The 15,861-nt window shown below is 57.7% G+C and overlaps 4 protein-coding genes across 4 annotated transcripts; 1 reads left to right on the top strand and 3 right to left on the bottom strand.

The window, feature by feature from the left end:
• Nucleotides 1-475: 475 nt before the first annotated feature.
• On the bottom strand, nt 476-5,452 carry WHR41_00922 (uncharacterized protein; the record flags this gene model as incomplete). Its single annotated transcript, XM_069369528.1, has 2 exons — nt 5,115-5,452; nt 476-5,017 (listed from the first exon to the last, which is right to left on the bottom strand). The coding sequence occupies exons 1-2, from the start codon at nt 5,157-5,159 to the stop codon at nt 476-478; spliced, it is 4,587 nt and encodes a 1,528-aa protein (XP_069233458.1). The 5' UTR covers nt 5,160-5,452.
• Nucleotides 5,453-9,124: 3,672 nt separating this feature from the next.
• On the top strand, nt 9,125-9,898 carry WHR41_00921 (uncharacterized protein; the record flags this gene model as incomplete). Its single annotated transcript, XM_069369527.1, has 1 exon — nt 9,125-9,898. The coding sequence occupies one exon, from the start codon at nt 9,125-9,127 to the stop codon at nt 9,896-9,898; it is 774 nt and encodes a 257-aa protein (XP_069233455.1).
• WHR41_00920 (uncharacterized protein) lies at nt 9,895-10,711 on the bottom strand. Its single transcript, XM_069369526.1, has 2 exons — nt 10,182-10,711; nt 9,895-10,111 (listed from the first exon to the last, which is right to left on the bottom strand). The coding sequence occupies exons 1-2, from the start codon at nt 10,572-10,574 to the stop codon at nt 9,926-9,928; spliced, it is 579 nt and encodes a 192-aa protein (XP_069233456.1). The 5' UTR covers nt 10,575-10,711; the 3' UTR covers nt 9,895-9,925.
• Nucleotides 10,712-11,556: 845 nt separating this feature from the next.
• On the bottom strand, nt 11,557-13,886 carry WHR41_00919 (uncharacterized protein; the record flags this gene model as incomplete). The annotated part of the gene is made up of 4 exons (XM_069369525.1): nt 13,834-13,886; nt 13,615-13,741; nt 12,607-13,482; nt 11,557-12,509 (listed from the first exon to the last, which is right to left on the bottom strand). The coding sequence occupies exons 2-4, from the start codon at nt 13,628-13,630 to the stop codon at nt 11,557-11,559; spliced, it is 1,845 nt and encodes a 614-aa protein (XP_069233902.1). The 5' UTR covers nt 13,631-13,741; nt 13,834-13,886.
• Between the last annotated feature and the right edge of the window lie 1,975 nt (nt 13,887-15,861).

Raw genomic sequence — 15,861 nt, 5'->3', positions numbered from 1 at the left:
TCCACGAAAGGAACAACAATCAAGGGTACATCAGTGCGCGTAACTCCTTCACCAAAGAGCAAAAATGCGCTTCATCTCGTTCTGTGCCCTCCTACCTATCCAAACTATCCTACCAACCCTCAGGCTCCCACCCTCGTTTCTGATACATTCCCCTCCCAACAAAGAAAACCCAATCCCTCCTCAGCCAGTCGAGGCGAACGTCCTGGACAACCCAGCCGAGCCGCGAGCCCCAGTGGTATATCCAAAATCAGAAAAAAAAGAGACCATCATCCAAGCCGAAAAGAAAACCCCCGCCTCTTCGCAAAGCCGTCTCATCCCAGCCGTCTCGTTTACCAAAGCGAAATAAGCAAAAGAACAAAAAACCAGAAAAGAAAAAAGCACAAAACCAAAGGAACGCTTCTCCCCATCTCTCCTCTCTCTCTCTCCCTCGATCCAACCCAACCTCATAAATTACACATTACGACTCCCCATCAACTCAATCATTCAACCCAAACGCCTTCCTCAACATCCCAAACTTCTTCTTCTTCCCCGTCTTCGCACTGTACACCCCCTTGCCATCAGCCTCCTTGACCCCCTCCGCAAACCCCACGTGCGCGTGGCCCCCGTTGGCACTCGCGTCCGCGATCGCGCCCTCGGAATTGCTGTAGCTCCTGCCGCCGATGTCCGGGCGCATGCTGCGCGCGAGGCGCACGGCCTGCTCGTGGCGGTCGAGGCCGTCGGAGGTGTTGGGGCGGGGCGAGCCGGAGGCGGGGAGCGGCCAGTTGGCGTCGCCCGGGCCGGGGGCGGGGGTCTTGGGGTTGGTGTTGGAGAAGTAGTCGCGGTCCTGCTGGGTGGCGGTCGAGGTGCGGCGCTGGAGTTTGCCTGGGCGGGGGCTTGCGGGGCCGGTGGGGAGGGGTGGTGGGGGGGAGTTCAGAGCGGGCTGCTGGGACGTGTTGCTGTAGGTGCGGCTGCGGCGCAGGATGCTGCCCATGAAGCCGCGGCGTTTCGGGGCGGAGAGGCTTGCTGGGCTTTGAGGGCGTTCGGGCTCGGGTTTGCGCAGGCTGCCTTTGGAGAGGGCGCTGCCTTGGGCGGGCTGTTGGGCGGCAGCGGTGGAAGCGGTGGTGTTGCCGTTTGTCATGCCTAGGTTGCGGCGGGCGGCGGCCATGGCTTTCTCGACGTCGGCGGAGTCGGGGACCATGGGCTTGGATTGCTTGGTGCGCGCGCGAGAGGACGGGCGACGTTCGTCGTCCTCGTCCGAGAGGTCTGTAGAGTCGCCGTCCTGCTGGTTTTGCCTCCTAGGGATGCCACGAACCGGCGTCAAATCAGCAGGTATAACGGTAGGACTGTTAGGCTCGTCATCATCCGAGTCAGCAAAACGACTGCGGAAGAACGAGGACTTCTGTCCTCTTTCACGGTCGTCCTCATCGTCAGAATCCGCGAATCGAGACTTGAACTTGGAAGCCATGCCGCCCGTGGACGCTCTCGCTCTCGGCCCAGGCGGAGGAGCCTTGGCCGGAGCCTTGCTCTTCACATTGCGCATGGAGTTGGGACCGCGCAGCGTCTTGCCGGCGGGCTCCGCGGGCGGAGCACGCATAGACTCCTTCAACTGCTTGCGGCCGAAGAAGGAGCCTGTGGGCGAAAGCGACCGCACGCTCCAGGCCCGTCGGTCCTTCGGAGGAGGGTTTGGCGAAGTGGGACGGCGCTGCTCGTTATCGATCGACATGGCACGCATGCTGCGGCGCATGGCATACTTGCCCGAGCCATCCGCACTGGCCTGCGATGGCCTGCGCTTTTTCTTGAAGCTGCTCTCCGAATCCGAGTCGTCCGCAGGCTTGGGCGGCCGTGGCATCTTCTGAGCGAGCTTCGCACTCGCAGTTTGCTGCTGCTGCTTCTGCTGCGGTTGTGGCTTTGACGGCTCCAGTCTGGGGAATGGACCATCCTGAGAAATCTCCTCAGGACTCTGCGGACGCATCGTCATAGCTCCGCCAGCAGCCGCAGTAGGCAGCGAGGAACCGCTCGACAAAGGCCTGGCATTCTGTCTCTGCGAAGTCTTGGAAGCCACGATTTCGGATTGAGGCCTGCTGCGCATGCTTGTCCTCATGCCTCCTCCGCCGCCCTCGCGAAGGGATGATCGCAATTGCACACCGCCGGTAGTAGGTGCCGGAGCCGGAGCCGGCTCGGGCGGACCGCGCATGCTCTTCCTCATCGTCGTCTTAGCGGGCTGCGCGGGCGGCTGCTTGGCAGCTGGCGGGTTCATCACGGCGTCCACTTGCTCTACGGACGTGGATTGCTTCAGGGCCGACTTTTTCTTCTTCGGCCTGTTGGCAAGAGAATTAGGCAGCGGGCGGTATTCATCGTCCGAAGAGAGGTGGTTGCGCTCGATCTGGTCGCGCTGCTGTTTGCTCAATTGCTTCCAGTAAGAAGTAGCGGCGCTCCAGTCTGCGACCGCAGCGCGTGTCTCCTCCTTGGAGGCCTGTTTCTCTGCCTGGCGTGCAGAAGGGCTCTCAGGCTGCTTCTCCTTCTTTGGCTTCGAGATCGGGCTCTCGACAATCGCATCGAGGGAAGCGAAGCCAGTCTCGTCCAGATCCGAGAGATCTTCCGCCGCGTCACTGAAGACAGCGCTGTCGTCGGAGTCGGACTCGGCGATATCGCTGAGGTTCAGGGCAGTGGCGGGATCGTACGCCTCGGCCAAGACAGGAGGTTCTGTCTGCGACACCGGCGCATTGAAAACCCTGTCCGCAACGCTTCTGGCATCTTGCTGGTTTTCAGTCTTTGGTGGGTCAACAGCCACAGGTGCGACCTTGGGCACGTCATCGCTGGGCTCTGCTTTCCAGCCGCCGGGAACCGTATACATCTCCAGAGACGAGCGCTGAGACGGCGGTGATTCCGCACGAGGAGGCGCAGGCTCCAACTTCTTGTCCTCCTCGCCGGGTGTCGGAGGTTGCAGGCTGATTTCAGGAACGTGTTCCTCCTCGTTCTCCGCAGCCGATGCGGGCGTGGGTCCGACAACTTGTTCGGACACCGCCTTGGCGCTCGCCTTACCTGCGTCCATCTCCGTAGCCGGGGCGGCCTCGTCCTCGCTTTCGTCACTGCTGTAGTTCGGACCATCTCTAGAAGTGACCTCGGGCGGCACTGGGTCCGAGCCAGATTTTGCTGAGTTCTGAGCCAAAATGCCTCCGATGGCGTGGTCGCTGCTAGAGTCGTTGCCGCGGTCGGGCGGTCGTTCTGTAACCTTCTCAGCCACCTCTTGCTGCATTCTGTTCTGGCGAACACTGCCGAAAGATGGCAAGGCAGGTCGAGGCTTCATGATCTCTTCCATATCGTCGTCGACGATAGGCGATACCTCCCGAGGCACCTGTCCGCGAGAGGCAGGCGTTTCTGGTAGTTCGATCTTCTCGGGCTGGTCCGTGAAGCTAACACGGACACTCTTCTTTTTCTTGGGAACACCATCGAGAGAGGGCGTGTCCGAAGTATCACTCATGGCCTTCCTGTGAGGTGACGTAGCCACAGCCATGGGTGATCCGGTGCGAATCGAAGACGCTGGCGAATGCTTCATGGCAGACTTGGCAGGGGATGTTCCTCGCTCGGGTGGATCGTGTCGCGTCGCTTCCATCACAGGCGTGGCGGAGAAGTGAGCCGATCGGACAGGGCTATTCGAGTTGTTTCTTCCACGACCACTGCTCACAGAACCGGACCGAGGTACGTCCAAGCTTTCCGATCGAATGCGAGATCCAGTAGGTGTCACAGCGATGCTTGTCGGTCGGATCGGCGACTTTGAATACCCGTTCGTCGGTCTGGTGTAAGTCTTGGCCCGCGCTCCACCCTCAGCCTCCTCTTCACCCTCTGGGTCTTCCCGAACGACTGATGGTTGCTTCTGAAGAATACCAGCCGCGCGAGGGGATGCGGGAGCTTGTTCCGTACGGGCAGGGTTACGAGGTGGCGGCTGAAATTGTGTGTTAACAGCGGGCAGGGTTGGTTTGCCCCGTCTCGCCGGATTGTCGCCGCCAGTGACGACAATACTGGGTTGCTGTGGCGGTAGTGCAGGTACGATAGTCCTTGTGTTCGGATCATATTCACCTGGTTTTGGCACCGAGGGAGTTGCAAGAGTCGGCGCGGGTGGCTCAGGCTTCTTTTCAAGCGAACGAGGCTTGGTGATGAATGTACGACTGGCCGGATCGTACACCATGACGGGGTCTACTATTTCCTCTTGTGCGGTCTGTTCATTTGATTGTGCCAGATGACTGCCTTGAGCGTTGTTTGCCATCTGCTTCTTCTTCGTAGGCTTGCTGGCGGCGGAAGCGACCTTGTTCTGTATGCTACTCGTGTCCTGTGTGCGCGTGCCGTTTACGCCATTGGCTTTAGGCGTAGGTTTGTCGCTGAGGGTGCCCGTCGGCCCGGCGAACCACGACCCCTGAGATTTTCCGGGCGACGTGGCCGACACGGGTGAGTGACCTTGGGCGGACATGGGGCGTGAGAAGTTGACGGAGCTGACGCTGTTTTGTCGCTCCACCTCCAAAACATCGGGTAAAGTGTTGTATTTGCGCCCAGATTTAGCCATGGTACTGTTGGCGCGATCTACGCTCACGCCGCGGGCGCTTCCTCGAGGTGTTGGCGACATCATGCGCTGAGGCGGTTCTGTGCTTGCGGAGCGCTGGTGGCCGCGCATGCTGGCAGGGAGTTTAGGCACAGGCGGAGCCTCGGGAGCGGCGGACATTGCGCTTTGAGGACGGCCAGGAGAAGGTGACCTGAATGTGCGCTCGGTCATGGAGCCACTGCTGTTGTTTCTCTGCAGGCCACCTCGTCCAACGCCGCCTCTTACGCCGCTCCCGATGACACTCCCGCTACCAATCGAGGTCTGCGAGCCTCTGCGAACCATGCGTTTGGTCTGCACATTTCCTACGTTCTCCGGCGTGGTGGTGTGTGATCGCAAGGCTGCCGCAGCTGCGGCGGAGGACAGTCCGGTCTGAGACTGTGCGCGGCCGAGAAAGGCAGAGCTGGCAGCTGTGGCAGCGGCAGCGGTGGTGTTTCGGTCAACTGGCTGTTCCTTTGTTAGTCCTTGCTAGGTGCGGTATGCAGAGGCGCAGAGGATGGGAGGCCGCATTGGCAGGCTGCTCGAATTGTGGTGGATGACGTACCGGGTTGGCCGAGCTGCCTCGCCGTCGCGAGAACATGTTAGGCATCGCGACGAGATGCGATCAGGCGCAGAGAGCCTGGGGCGCTGGAGAACAGCGGTGGTGATGGAGTGTATGCGAAATACGTCGACGACGGCCCGAAAGGGATGGACGAAAGTATGCGGCGGGCGACGGGGCGGCGATCAGCGAGCGGCGGTGGGTGCCATCATCGCAAAGCTAAAGTGGGATTGAGCCGTGGAGAGCTTCACACACGCTCGCGCAGACGGCGGTACGGCGTGCGGCGGCGCGGGTGGGAGGGCGGTGACGGGGCGGTGGGCGGAGGGTGGAGGAGGAATGCAGGCGGGCGGGAGAAGAATGGCGGGCGCACGACGGGGTGGTGGGCGGCGGAGCGTGGGTGTGTGCGATGTTTGGGTGCGACGTGGCAGCGGTTGTCGTCGTTCAGGCGTCTGGCGTGTCTCGTCTCGCCGCAGACGATCGCGCCGGGCGTGCACACACTAGCGCGCGCAGATCCGCGTCAGTGCTGGCGACCGTCCGGCTGGTGATGAGCCTGGTGTGTCTCCCGCATCTCCTCGACCCTGGCCGCGCCTGCCGTTCGCCTGCCCGCGCCTGGACTCTGCACTTGCACTCGCCCTCGTCACCGCACTCCGCCCGCCTCACTTACATCGACCGACGTCACGTGCATTGCGTGCGGAATCCCTGTTTTTTACCTTGCAACGACTCCCGCGGCAGGCGCGCGCGCCTCACCCGCTCCCGCACGGCCGGGCATGACATGCGAGGCGCCGTTAGTCGCAAGCGGCTCGCGGGGCCCGCGCTCCTTTTCCCTGGATGGCTGTGTCGTCAGAGCCCGAGCGCGCTCGCGAGTCGAGACCACTACAGGGCAACGATTCGAGACGTCTGCAACTCTGACACCCACCGGCAAAAGCATATCCAACAATTTGTCTGCCCGCCGCGGGAGTTCCTCTAGGGGCTGCTACCACTAGCACGCGCCCACGCATATCACGGAGGGTCCCTCATCGCGCGCCACACTGTACGTACTTTCTCATACTGTGCTGCAATGGTCTGGTACAATCACAACAGTACATCAAATATATTTCCAAGAAAAATAAAACACCGACGATCTCACCCGTTGAGGGTTCGACACTAGCGCGCCGAAGCTAGGACGCCTGAGTTCGCAACTATCGAGACTCACACAGGACAGTGCTTGCAGATACAGCGGCACATTGTTCTTCCAGGTGATCTCGGGCAATGTGAAGCAAGCCAAGCTGGTCGTGCAGTCTGTATGCCGGTGACCGACGATATACTGACAACCTCGATGTCACGTGACCGTGTCTGGCTACCACGGACGATATGTTGAACACAATGGACAAAGAACCTTCTTTTAATCATACACCCGTCTCTTTGACTCGAGCACAGCAACACATTGTAGGAAACAAAGAAGATCGCGCTGCTATCTAGCTCCATGCAGGTCGAGCACGATCAATGCATTGTGATACTGCGAAGTCCGCATTGGCAATCGACGAGGGATGGTATAAGATGGCATGTTTGGAGCGGCACGGTGACCAGGTCAGCCAGCGAAACATTCTCTACTGCCTAGCAAAGGTTGGAACTACAACTTCTGCTTCTGCAATCGAGTGTTCACTGCTCTCAAACTAACCAACACCTCTTCCTCCCCAATCAAAGTAGGCAGGTCCACTTTGGAATGGGGAGCTTCCATCCTTTCTTTGCGGCCCCTAGTGGCGGTCAGAGCAGCATGACGGTGAGTGTCTTGTTCTCTTGTGGTCATACTGAGACCAAGAATGAGATCTTTGACCTCGACAGATCCCCCTTCGAGATTACCATCGGTCCTTGCAGCAATGCTGAATGCCGTGCTGCGGCTTCAAACGGTGACACCGGTATTAAGGCGGTCTATGGTGAGCGCGAGCACAAAATCATGAAGGACATGAAGATGCAGCTTCAGCTTGCCGGTATGAATGCCGACGGCGCTCTGCGGGAGTTTAGCATGGCTGAGCCCATGCTCCCTCAGGACATTGAGGCTACTGGTTGCTCCAAGGACATCACTGAGGCTCTGCTTAACAGCGATAGCAACTCTCGTCACAACGCCGCGAGTCGCTACCTCGGTCAACGTGGTGTTCTTGCAATGCTCAATCAGCTCAAGGATTGCCCAGCTATGGGCGCGACGCACTGGCAGGCTGCGACTCTTGGTAACGAGGCCACCGCCCGGAACGCCGCGATCCAGCGCAAGCTGATCGCTCTGCAGCAGACTACTTTCAAACTCACTCACAACAGTTACCGCGCCCCGGGCGCCCGCTTCAACATGGTCGAAGGCATCAAATCCTTCGAGAAGGGATGGGGTAAGGAAGAGCTCGCCGTCCTCCGCGACTCCGCCAAGGGCCGCGAGATCCTCGAGCAGCCCATGACCAGGGCTAACATCCTTGCTGCGAAGCAGCTCATCCGCACCACGCAGCAGGAACTGGAGGCTTTCTTCGCCCGTGAGCGCGCCGCCTTCCTCGCCGATTACCCCGGGGCCGAGGCTCTGTACGCTTCCGCCGAATCTTGTTCTTCGGAGCAGCGGCTGGCCGAGGCCAGCAGCATGAGCAGCGCCATTTCCCAATTTGGCAACATCACCATCGGGTACAAGCCCGAGGCTCCCGCCCCGAGTTCTAACTCCACGGAGGAGACCGAGGACGAGGACGAGGACGAGGACGACTGCGAGTTCATCCTCGAAGTCAAGTCCGAATCCCCCGTCACTGTTTCTACTACCGGCAAGGAGTTCGGCACCATCACTATTGGCTACAGCAATTCCGAGACTCCCGCCTCTAACCCGGACATCAGGGCTCTGAGGCCGGAGCGCGTGGCTTCTCGCAAGATGGCGAAGAACACTCTCACGGTAAGCATGGAGAAGGTCAACGAGGAGTACGCTCATCGTTTCGACTAAGTCCCTAGACGAGGAGAATGGAACAGTGGTGAGTTCAGGGGAAGACTCCCCGATCGGCACGGCAAGTCTGCGCGGTTTTCCTTTGTCTTCCGGATTTTCCTTGATCTGTCTTTGGTATTTACCTTACAATCTCTTTGAGTTGCAATTTGATTTTCTTATCTTTCTAAGCATTTCACCTGATATCTTCCTCTCATGAACCATCGTGAATGACGCCACTACTACCACTAATGCTATGGTCACCAATCCGATCTGACCTTCGCCAAGCTCACTATTGCTTCCCATGATCATAATTGCCTCACCATCTCCCAGAGCACTAATAATCGCCACTAAGTCCCCATCGACCTCGCCCCCGACAGGGAAGCTGTCGTTCCGCGTGACGAAGACTTCGTCGAGCAAGGAGCCGAAGTCCGGCGAGTCGAAGCATACCTTATCTCTTATTCATTAGATGTGTGCCACAACAAAGGGTCTTTTGCCGTCATGGGCCCAGTTAAAGTACGACCGTTAGGTTTCTCCAGTCACGTCTAAACCGATACAGTGCCTAACAGGACATGCGAACCACTGCCTGCCTACAATAATTATGGAGGACGATCAGGTCGCAATGGGTTCAAATCCAAACCTAAACAAATCGACGGGAGATTATGAAGGGGTTGCAGGCCGTTGAAGCGAGCAGATTGGCGACCCTTCCAGGATTGTCTCTAGATACTGCCTATAGCATTTAAACGTAAGGTACCTGACCTACTCTGTCTGCAACAAGTGAGAGAACTCGCAAACAAAGCCCCGGCTTGGTCCGTGCTCAGAATGTTCGCAGAGACCCTGGAAATGCAGTTTCACATGTCGATCAGCGCGCCATTCAGGTCCTCACGAGCTTTGTGTGCATGCACGTCCGCGGTGCGCGACGAGACGCATACGATCACAAGAAGTTGCGACGGACGTGAGACAGCAGGAATCGCTAAACTCACCCGTATATGGACTCAAATCCGTAGCGAACTTTCCAAACTGCAGGAACCGAGATCCAAAAGCTTTCCCGCCCAGCTCGACCTCTTCCCACCTTTCCATACCGAACGAGCTATCTACCATCATGGCCAATCCCGACGACGGATGGAGCACAGTCCCTCGCAAGAAGAACTCGAAAGCTCCCAAGCCCACCGTCCACCAAAACCCCCGCTCGATGAAAGATGCAACACTATCCGACATCACCAAAGACTTCGAAGCAAAGACCAAAATCTGGAAGCGAAGCTCCGCGCGCCAGCAATTGCACCGCACTCTCGCCCACTTCCGCCCCGATAGCGGCTGGCAGATCAACAAGGCCGTATGCTTAGGCACTGGCAGCTTCAGCCGCGACAACTTCGACTGTCGCAAGCGCACGATGGAGCAGTTTGCCATGTTTGCGGATACGGTGGCATACTTGCAAGAGCAGCGGAGCGATGGTAGTAAGATTGAGGTCTACGCACAAGAAGGCTGGTACAACGAGCTGGACAAAGAGTTCCTGCGATCTTTGGGCATGCAGGTTTCGGAAATGCCGCAGGGCCGGTATCCCAAGGACGATTGTGGGCCTGCGACGGAGTATTTTGGTTCACACACGTTCGTCTGTGAGCTTTACATCGAGCACAGCGAGGGGACTCTCAGGCATCTGACGCAGAGTGGGATTCCTCTGCTCATGAGCACTTGCAGGAGGATGTGTACGAGGGGCTACTATCCCGGTGGGCAATTCAAAGAAGGAGAGCTGACGGGATTGCTTGACGCAATGGACAAATTCTATCGCTCGTTACGCTTCCCATACTTCGAGGAAGACCCGAACGTTTTCGAAGGCATGGATGTGCTAGCGCCGCTGCCGCAGGAGGACGACGATTGAGCTACCAAGGGATATCATTTAAAAGATCTACTTAATATCGCTGCTCTGGACGACAGTCGCGAACGCATCGGCGAGCTCGTGCATGACGATCTTGGTCAGGTCGTCGCCAGAGACGCCGGGGATGTCGCGGTCGCCGACACAGTCCTCCGCGACGAGCACGTCGTAGCCCAGGCGCGCGGCGTCGCGGGCGGTCGTCGAGACGCAGACGTGTGCCTTTGAAAAGGAGAAAGTCAGCTCCAGGCCCATGCGCCTATTCAACGGTGGATTCTCAAGAAAAACTCACCATGTATCCAGTCAACACAAGCTTCGCACCCGCCTGCCCGCCCAAATACTGCTGCAGCTCCGTGTCCGCAAACGCACTCGGGTGGATCTTGCCAATCACCTTCTCGCCGTCCTTGGGCTTGAGCTCCTCATACTCTTCCGCGAGCTTGGTGTCGGGTGTAAAAACAGGTGCGCCGTTGGGAGTCTTGTGGACGATGTGCACGATCTTGCCGCCGGCGTCGCGGTACTTCTTGAGCAGCGCGGCGATAGCCTTGCGGGACGAGGGCGCGTTGGAGACCTTCAGCTTGCCCTCTGCGTACTCGTTCTGCGCGTCGATGATGACTAGGGTGCTGTTGGAGGGCGAAGCGGTGGAGGGGCCGGCGCCGACGATTTGGCGGAAGGATTGGACTGCCATTGTTGCTGCTGTGGACGAGAAGACGGTATGGTTTGGGTAATTCTAGAAACGTTGTCGGGAAGTGGACAGGTGTTGAGAGAAGACTGGAAACGGGGACTGGGAAGTTTTTTTACCTAGGTAAATCATTAGATGCCCTTAGTTCTGATTGCCCCTCATCAGGGTGTCATTTATGGATCGACCCCGCATGTCGTCAAAGCCAGGGATCTGGGCTCTCGACCACTGCCGGCCGAGGCCGAATGCCAGGATTCATGGGCTTGGGACAACACCACCCAATCGGCGACCACACGTTTCATGAGCGCACCTGATTCCGCTGCTCCGATCCTCATCAGCCCACCGAGTTGTTGACCTCACGCTCTCACATCTCAAATCACTTCCTGTCAATAAGTACTTGGGAGGCACATCACGTGTGACGATTCACTTCAAGTGATTTTCACAGGCGAGACTGCCTTTCATTCATCGGATATCTGACAACTCTCCATCCACTGATACAACGAGCATCTCTCATCTCTCCACTTCCACCTTCACTGGTACCCAACACTGCATCCCTGCGTGAAAGCCGGAGCTTCAACCCTCCATCGTAACCAAACCGTCCCAATCCCCATCCGTCCAGAGTATGATTTTCGTGATGCAAAAGAGCTGAGAGGGGGGAGTAAAGCATGCTTCTAAACGAACAAAAGCACACCAAAGCCAAACCAAACGGGGGGTAATAGCGCGCCAGTGAAATGCGACACAAAAAGGGTAGCTCCGTATGCACAGGATGCGCGCGAAAAGCAAGTAACCAAAACAATCAACATAAGCAAATGCCTAAAGCAGACCGCAGGCGCCGCAGAACTCCATCCCTCTGCCAACGCCAACAGAAAATCCAAACCGCAGTAGCAGCATCGCAAGTAAAGCCAAGAACGCTCAGATAGACGAGTAAGGAGAGTCACCGCGTGGTTTTTTGGAGGCTCGCAGAACCGGCACCGCGAGGTGCCACGCTCTACTATCCTACCGCTTCACCGCCACCGCCTGTCGCCGGCGGACGTACAGCTGGCGTACTAGCTGGAGCTGGCGGCGGTGGATAGTAGTCGGCTGGATATTGATCGTCCGGGCCCACGGGTTCGTACTCGTCTCCGTACTCGTCGTCATCGTAGTAGTCATCCCCTTCCGGCGGAGGGAGGTTCGGATCGTACGCGCCAGGGCCTCCGGCGGGAGCAGGGGGTGCAGCTGCGGAGTTGTTGTTCTTGCCACCCTTGCCGCCCTTCTTGCCCTTGCGGTTCTTCATCTTGGCCTTTTCGAGCAGTCTGCGCTTTTCGGCGGCCTTCTTGCGTTCCTGGCGATCCTTGATCTCGTATGAGCGAATCAAAGCGTAAGGAGGCACGCCGAAGATGTCTTCGTATTCGCAGAACTCGCAGATCCACAGGTTATCGCCGGTCGGGCGGTGGTGGTAGTTTGTGTATTCTTGCTGAAGCTTGCGCTGGCGCGCCGCGAGAGCGTATTCCTTACTAGGGCGACGACGCGGCTTGGGCTTGGGCGCAGGAGCTGGCTGTTGCTGGTTTGGAGGAGGCGGTTGTGCTGCGGGGACTGTGTTGGGTTGAACTGGCGCGCGCGGTGCGGTACCGTTGCGCGAAGGTGTTGTCTGCGTGCCCTGGGCATGCATGCGACTACCGGGAGTCATGCCTTGTCCACTGGCTCCGCGGTGATGACCCGGAGTTGGTGTTCCGTAACCTGCGCGGTATGCGGCGTCCGCCATTGCCTGTTGCTGATCAACCATCTTGCTGGCACTGTCCGATTCGCAAGTGAAGGTGAATTGAGTCTTGGGAGTGACGGAGTGAGAGGCAGATTGTTGCAGAAGACTGACGTTCTCTTTGCCCTTCTGCGGGGTGAGCGGTCCTTGCTCTGCTGCGGTCTTGATCGCTTGCGATATGATGCCACCGGTGTTTTCGGACGAGATGTCTGTGAATGAAACAAGCTGTTGTCAGTGCCTTGCCTAAATTGTGATGGAATGCGCCGGCTTTCTCGAAGTTCGGAAAAGCCGCTTGACTTGACTCACCCACGCTCCTGACTTCACTGCCGCTGACAGAGCGCGCAGGCGCCTTCGGTCCGTAGCCGTTGATCGTGTTCATCGTACCATTTGCAAGCGGTCGTCGGACGTCCCTAATTGTCTGGCGACCGTACCTGCCTCGGCCAGCGCCACTTATGCCGGTACCCGAGGGAGAAGAGCCAGGGCCGGCGTGGTGCGGTCTTTGCGCATGAGGATATTCGTCCGGAGTGCCATCAAAATTGTTGATCCCCATGCTGGCCATCTCCGCGCTCAGACTGCTCTGATGCATAGAAGAGGCGCTGGAGAGCGGTATCTTCCGTTTCTTCTTGTTGCTTGTGTTCTCGAAACTCTCGTATCCGTCCGCACTCGATGCCACTGACCCTGGTCCAACCTGCTTCCCGCCTCGCGAAGCCTCCATCAAACGCCGCTGTACCGAGTCAAGTGGCGCCTTCCCATTCACAGCCAGAGGCCCTGTTGTAGCGTAGCGGTAGTCGGGATGGTCAAACTCCACCTCTTCGTCGCCGCTGTCGCCCTCATCGTGCTTGCACATGCAGTGGTCGTGTACCGGTATCGCATCGTGGTGATGGTGGTGATGATGGTGGTCGTGATCGTGGTCATGGTCATGGTCGTGCTCGTACTCGTGTTCCAATCCTCCATTAGTCGTCCCGCCCCTTGCTCCATTTTCCTGCACATGGAAGTTCAAAGTCGGGCTCATGGGCGGTGGGTCGGGTGGGTAGATTATCGAGCTCTGTTGCTCAGGAGAGAGTCGAGACTTCAGGCGTCGATTAGGCAGAGGGCGAATCGCACGCTCTGGAAAGATTGGCGACGCCGTGTCGGGTGACCGGGCAGCGGAAAAGGACGAAGAGCGAGAGTAGGCATAGCCTTCTGTTGCAGCGCAAGACAAGTGTCAGTGGAAGCCCTGATGCCGAGGATGACTCCTTGCAAGTATGGCCACCGAGGTGGCCGAGACCGGTATGCATCCAAGCTCGCGCTCTGCATCTCTCAAGGCCAACGTACCCGTAGCTGTCGCCATCTCTGCTCCCCCTCCAGGATAAGTATGTTTCGCACTATCCAACTCTTTGACTCCTCGAGGTTACGATTCCTTCAGAAGGTGTCCCGATACGGCTCGGTGGAACAAATCGCACTGCTGAAAGCGTTAATTGTCGGGTCACAGTTGGTTTGTGCTGATGGAGCTCTCGTGAGTGAAGGTCAACATCAAGCTGAGTGTGAACTCACAGTCGCTAGGGCTCCCGGTGAAATACGGGAGATGTAGCAGGGAAGTGTGCTCGACTCAGAAGGTGGTGAAGACACGACTCGATGAATTACCGGTCCCGCAGCGTGAGCGGGTGTGTCCGCAAACTTTGATTGGTCTTCACAGCTGACTTCATCTCGTCTCAGCTCCTTTCTTTCTGGACTGTGACCTACATAACGGACCAACTTTTAATTATTATTTGCAGTCTTGCACTGAATTGTTACTGGCCGTATACTCACTTCAGCCCTCGCTACCGTGACATCACCGTTTTAGTATTGCCATTTCTTCCCAGCAGCTGCAGGTCATAGCATCTCGCTACCAAACGCACAATCCACCGATGCCCAACCAAGCCTTAGTGGTTTCTTTGTCCTCGACTTTTCTTCCCACCAAGTTCAGAGTCCACAACCCGCCCAACAGCTAGATATTTGGAAAATTATCAAGATTCAATAATTCAAAGTACGGCATGAATTCATACTTGCTATCTGCGGTCAAACGCAACCACCTCTAATCAAATTGGCTCAAACGATCAGCCGTGAGTAGCGATAACCTCCTAGAGGCCTCCACGGACATTTGGGAACCATCTTCGGTCAATAACATCCCATAAAACCCGCCCAACCCGCCAGTTTTCACCAGCAAATCCCTCACAGCCGCCCACGAACAAGAGACAATCCCCATCGAAATCTCCCTCACGATCTAAGACACATCCCCGGCAACACTCCCTCCCACTCCATCTCCAACCTCTCCCTCTCCTCCCCCTCCCCCCTCGTTTCCTCCCCCTCCGCCTGCTCGCTAACAACCCACATCTCCCCCACAACCCCCTGCAAAAACCACAGCCGACACTCCGCCTCCTCGACCAACTCCTCGCACCTCCACAACCCTCTCTCCACGTTGCTCCAGCGTGCCCCGCTCGCGCAAAGAACCCACTGCGCGTCGTTAAGCCGCCAGCCGATCTCGCCGAAAATGAGGACCAGGTCTGGGAGCTGCTGGGAGGGCGGGGCGGTGAACGCTGAGGCGGCGATGGATTGCAAGGCTGGGAGGATGTGAGTGCTGGTTCGAGAGGAGAATGGGAGGGAGTGGTAGGTGCGGCCGAGGGCGCGGTACATGGCCGCGTAGTGTTGGGTGAAGGCGGAGATGGTGTTGAGGATTGCTTTGAGGTCGGAGCGGGTGTAGGACTGCGGTGCGGAGGTGTTGTAGGTGTTGGAAGCGGAGCGGTTGGAGCTGGAGGTTTCCGAGGGGTTACTGCTTGGGCTCGGGCTGCTGGTGGTGGTGGCGTTTTCGCTGATGGGCGAGAGCGGCGGGTTGGAGGTTGTGGCAGAGCCGCCGCTTGGGGTCGTGTGGCGGGGCATGCTTGATCGTGTTTTTGGTATCTTTAGAGGCGTGCTCGGTGAAATCTCAGGTGAGGAAGCCATTGTGTTGATGGCGTCAGTCGGAGAGCAGGAGCATATGAAGTGGTTGGTGACCCTCGGAGGAAGCGCAGTCGTATCTTTACCAATGTTTGCTGGTATTCACTTACATCTTCAAAGGCATTGTGGTGAAAGCCCTTGGTAAAGGTATAGCCGCGTGGTTGTCGGGTCGACAGGAGTTCTTTGTTGGCTAACCTTGTCGCAAGAGCAGCTTTCACTCCTGAACTTTGAGGATCAAGAAGTGAGAAGTGGTGCTCCCCGAGGTTATTCTGGCACTGGCATGTGACAGCCCTCCGGTGTCTCGACTGATCCAGCACGTGACGCCGACCTGCATCAACCCTCCAAATCCCCCATCTCAGCGGAGAGGCCATCGACGTCGAGTCCGCGCCAGTCCATTCTTTGTCCCTCCAGTAGTGTCCACAAAGAGAGACCGACGAACACCTCAAATCAAACTCCAGGTCGGATATCGGACCAGACAAAGCCGGTTGTGGCTTCTATACTACAAGGTCGGAATCGATCAACTTGACACGAGTGTCCACTCGACCAGCTTGCAGCAACACCCGTAATTGCTTGGACGTCAGAATCTGACTTCGAATATTGAGAGATTCC

This window comes from Cladosporium halotolerans (genome assembly GCF_011745625.1).
Source record: "Cladosporium halotolerans strain TM138-S3 chromosome Unknown Sca2, whole genome shotgun sequence".
Lineage (NCBI taxonomy): Eukaryota > Fungi > Ascomycota > Dothideomycetes > Cladosporiales > Cladosporiaceae > Cladosporium > Cladosporium halotolerans.
Note: the sequence above shows the minus strand (reverse complement) of the source record. Positions and strands in the feature narration are given on the sequence as shown.

Excerpts from the sequence above, each read along its gene's own strand:
- WHR41_00920 (XM_069369526.1), bottom strand. The coding sequence starts at position 10,574 with ATGGCAGTCCAATCCTTCCGCCAAATCGTCGGCGCCGGCCCCTCCACC. Across the intron at positions 10,112-10,181 it reads TTGTGTTGACTGGATACATG|GCACACGTCTGCGTCTCGAC; the intron begins GTGAGTTTTTCT and ends TCCTTTTCAAAG.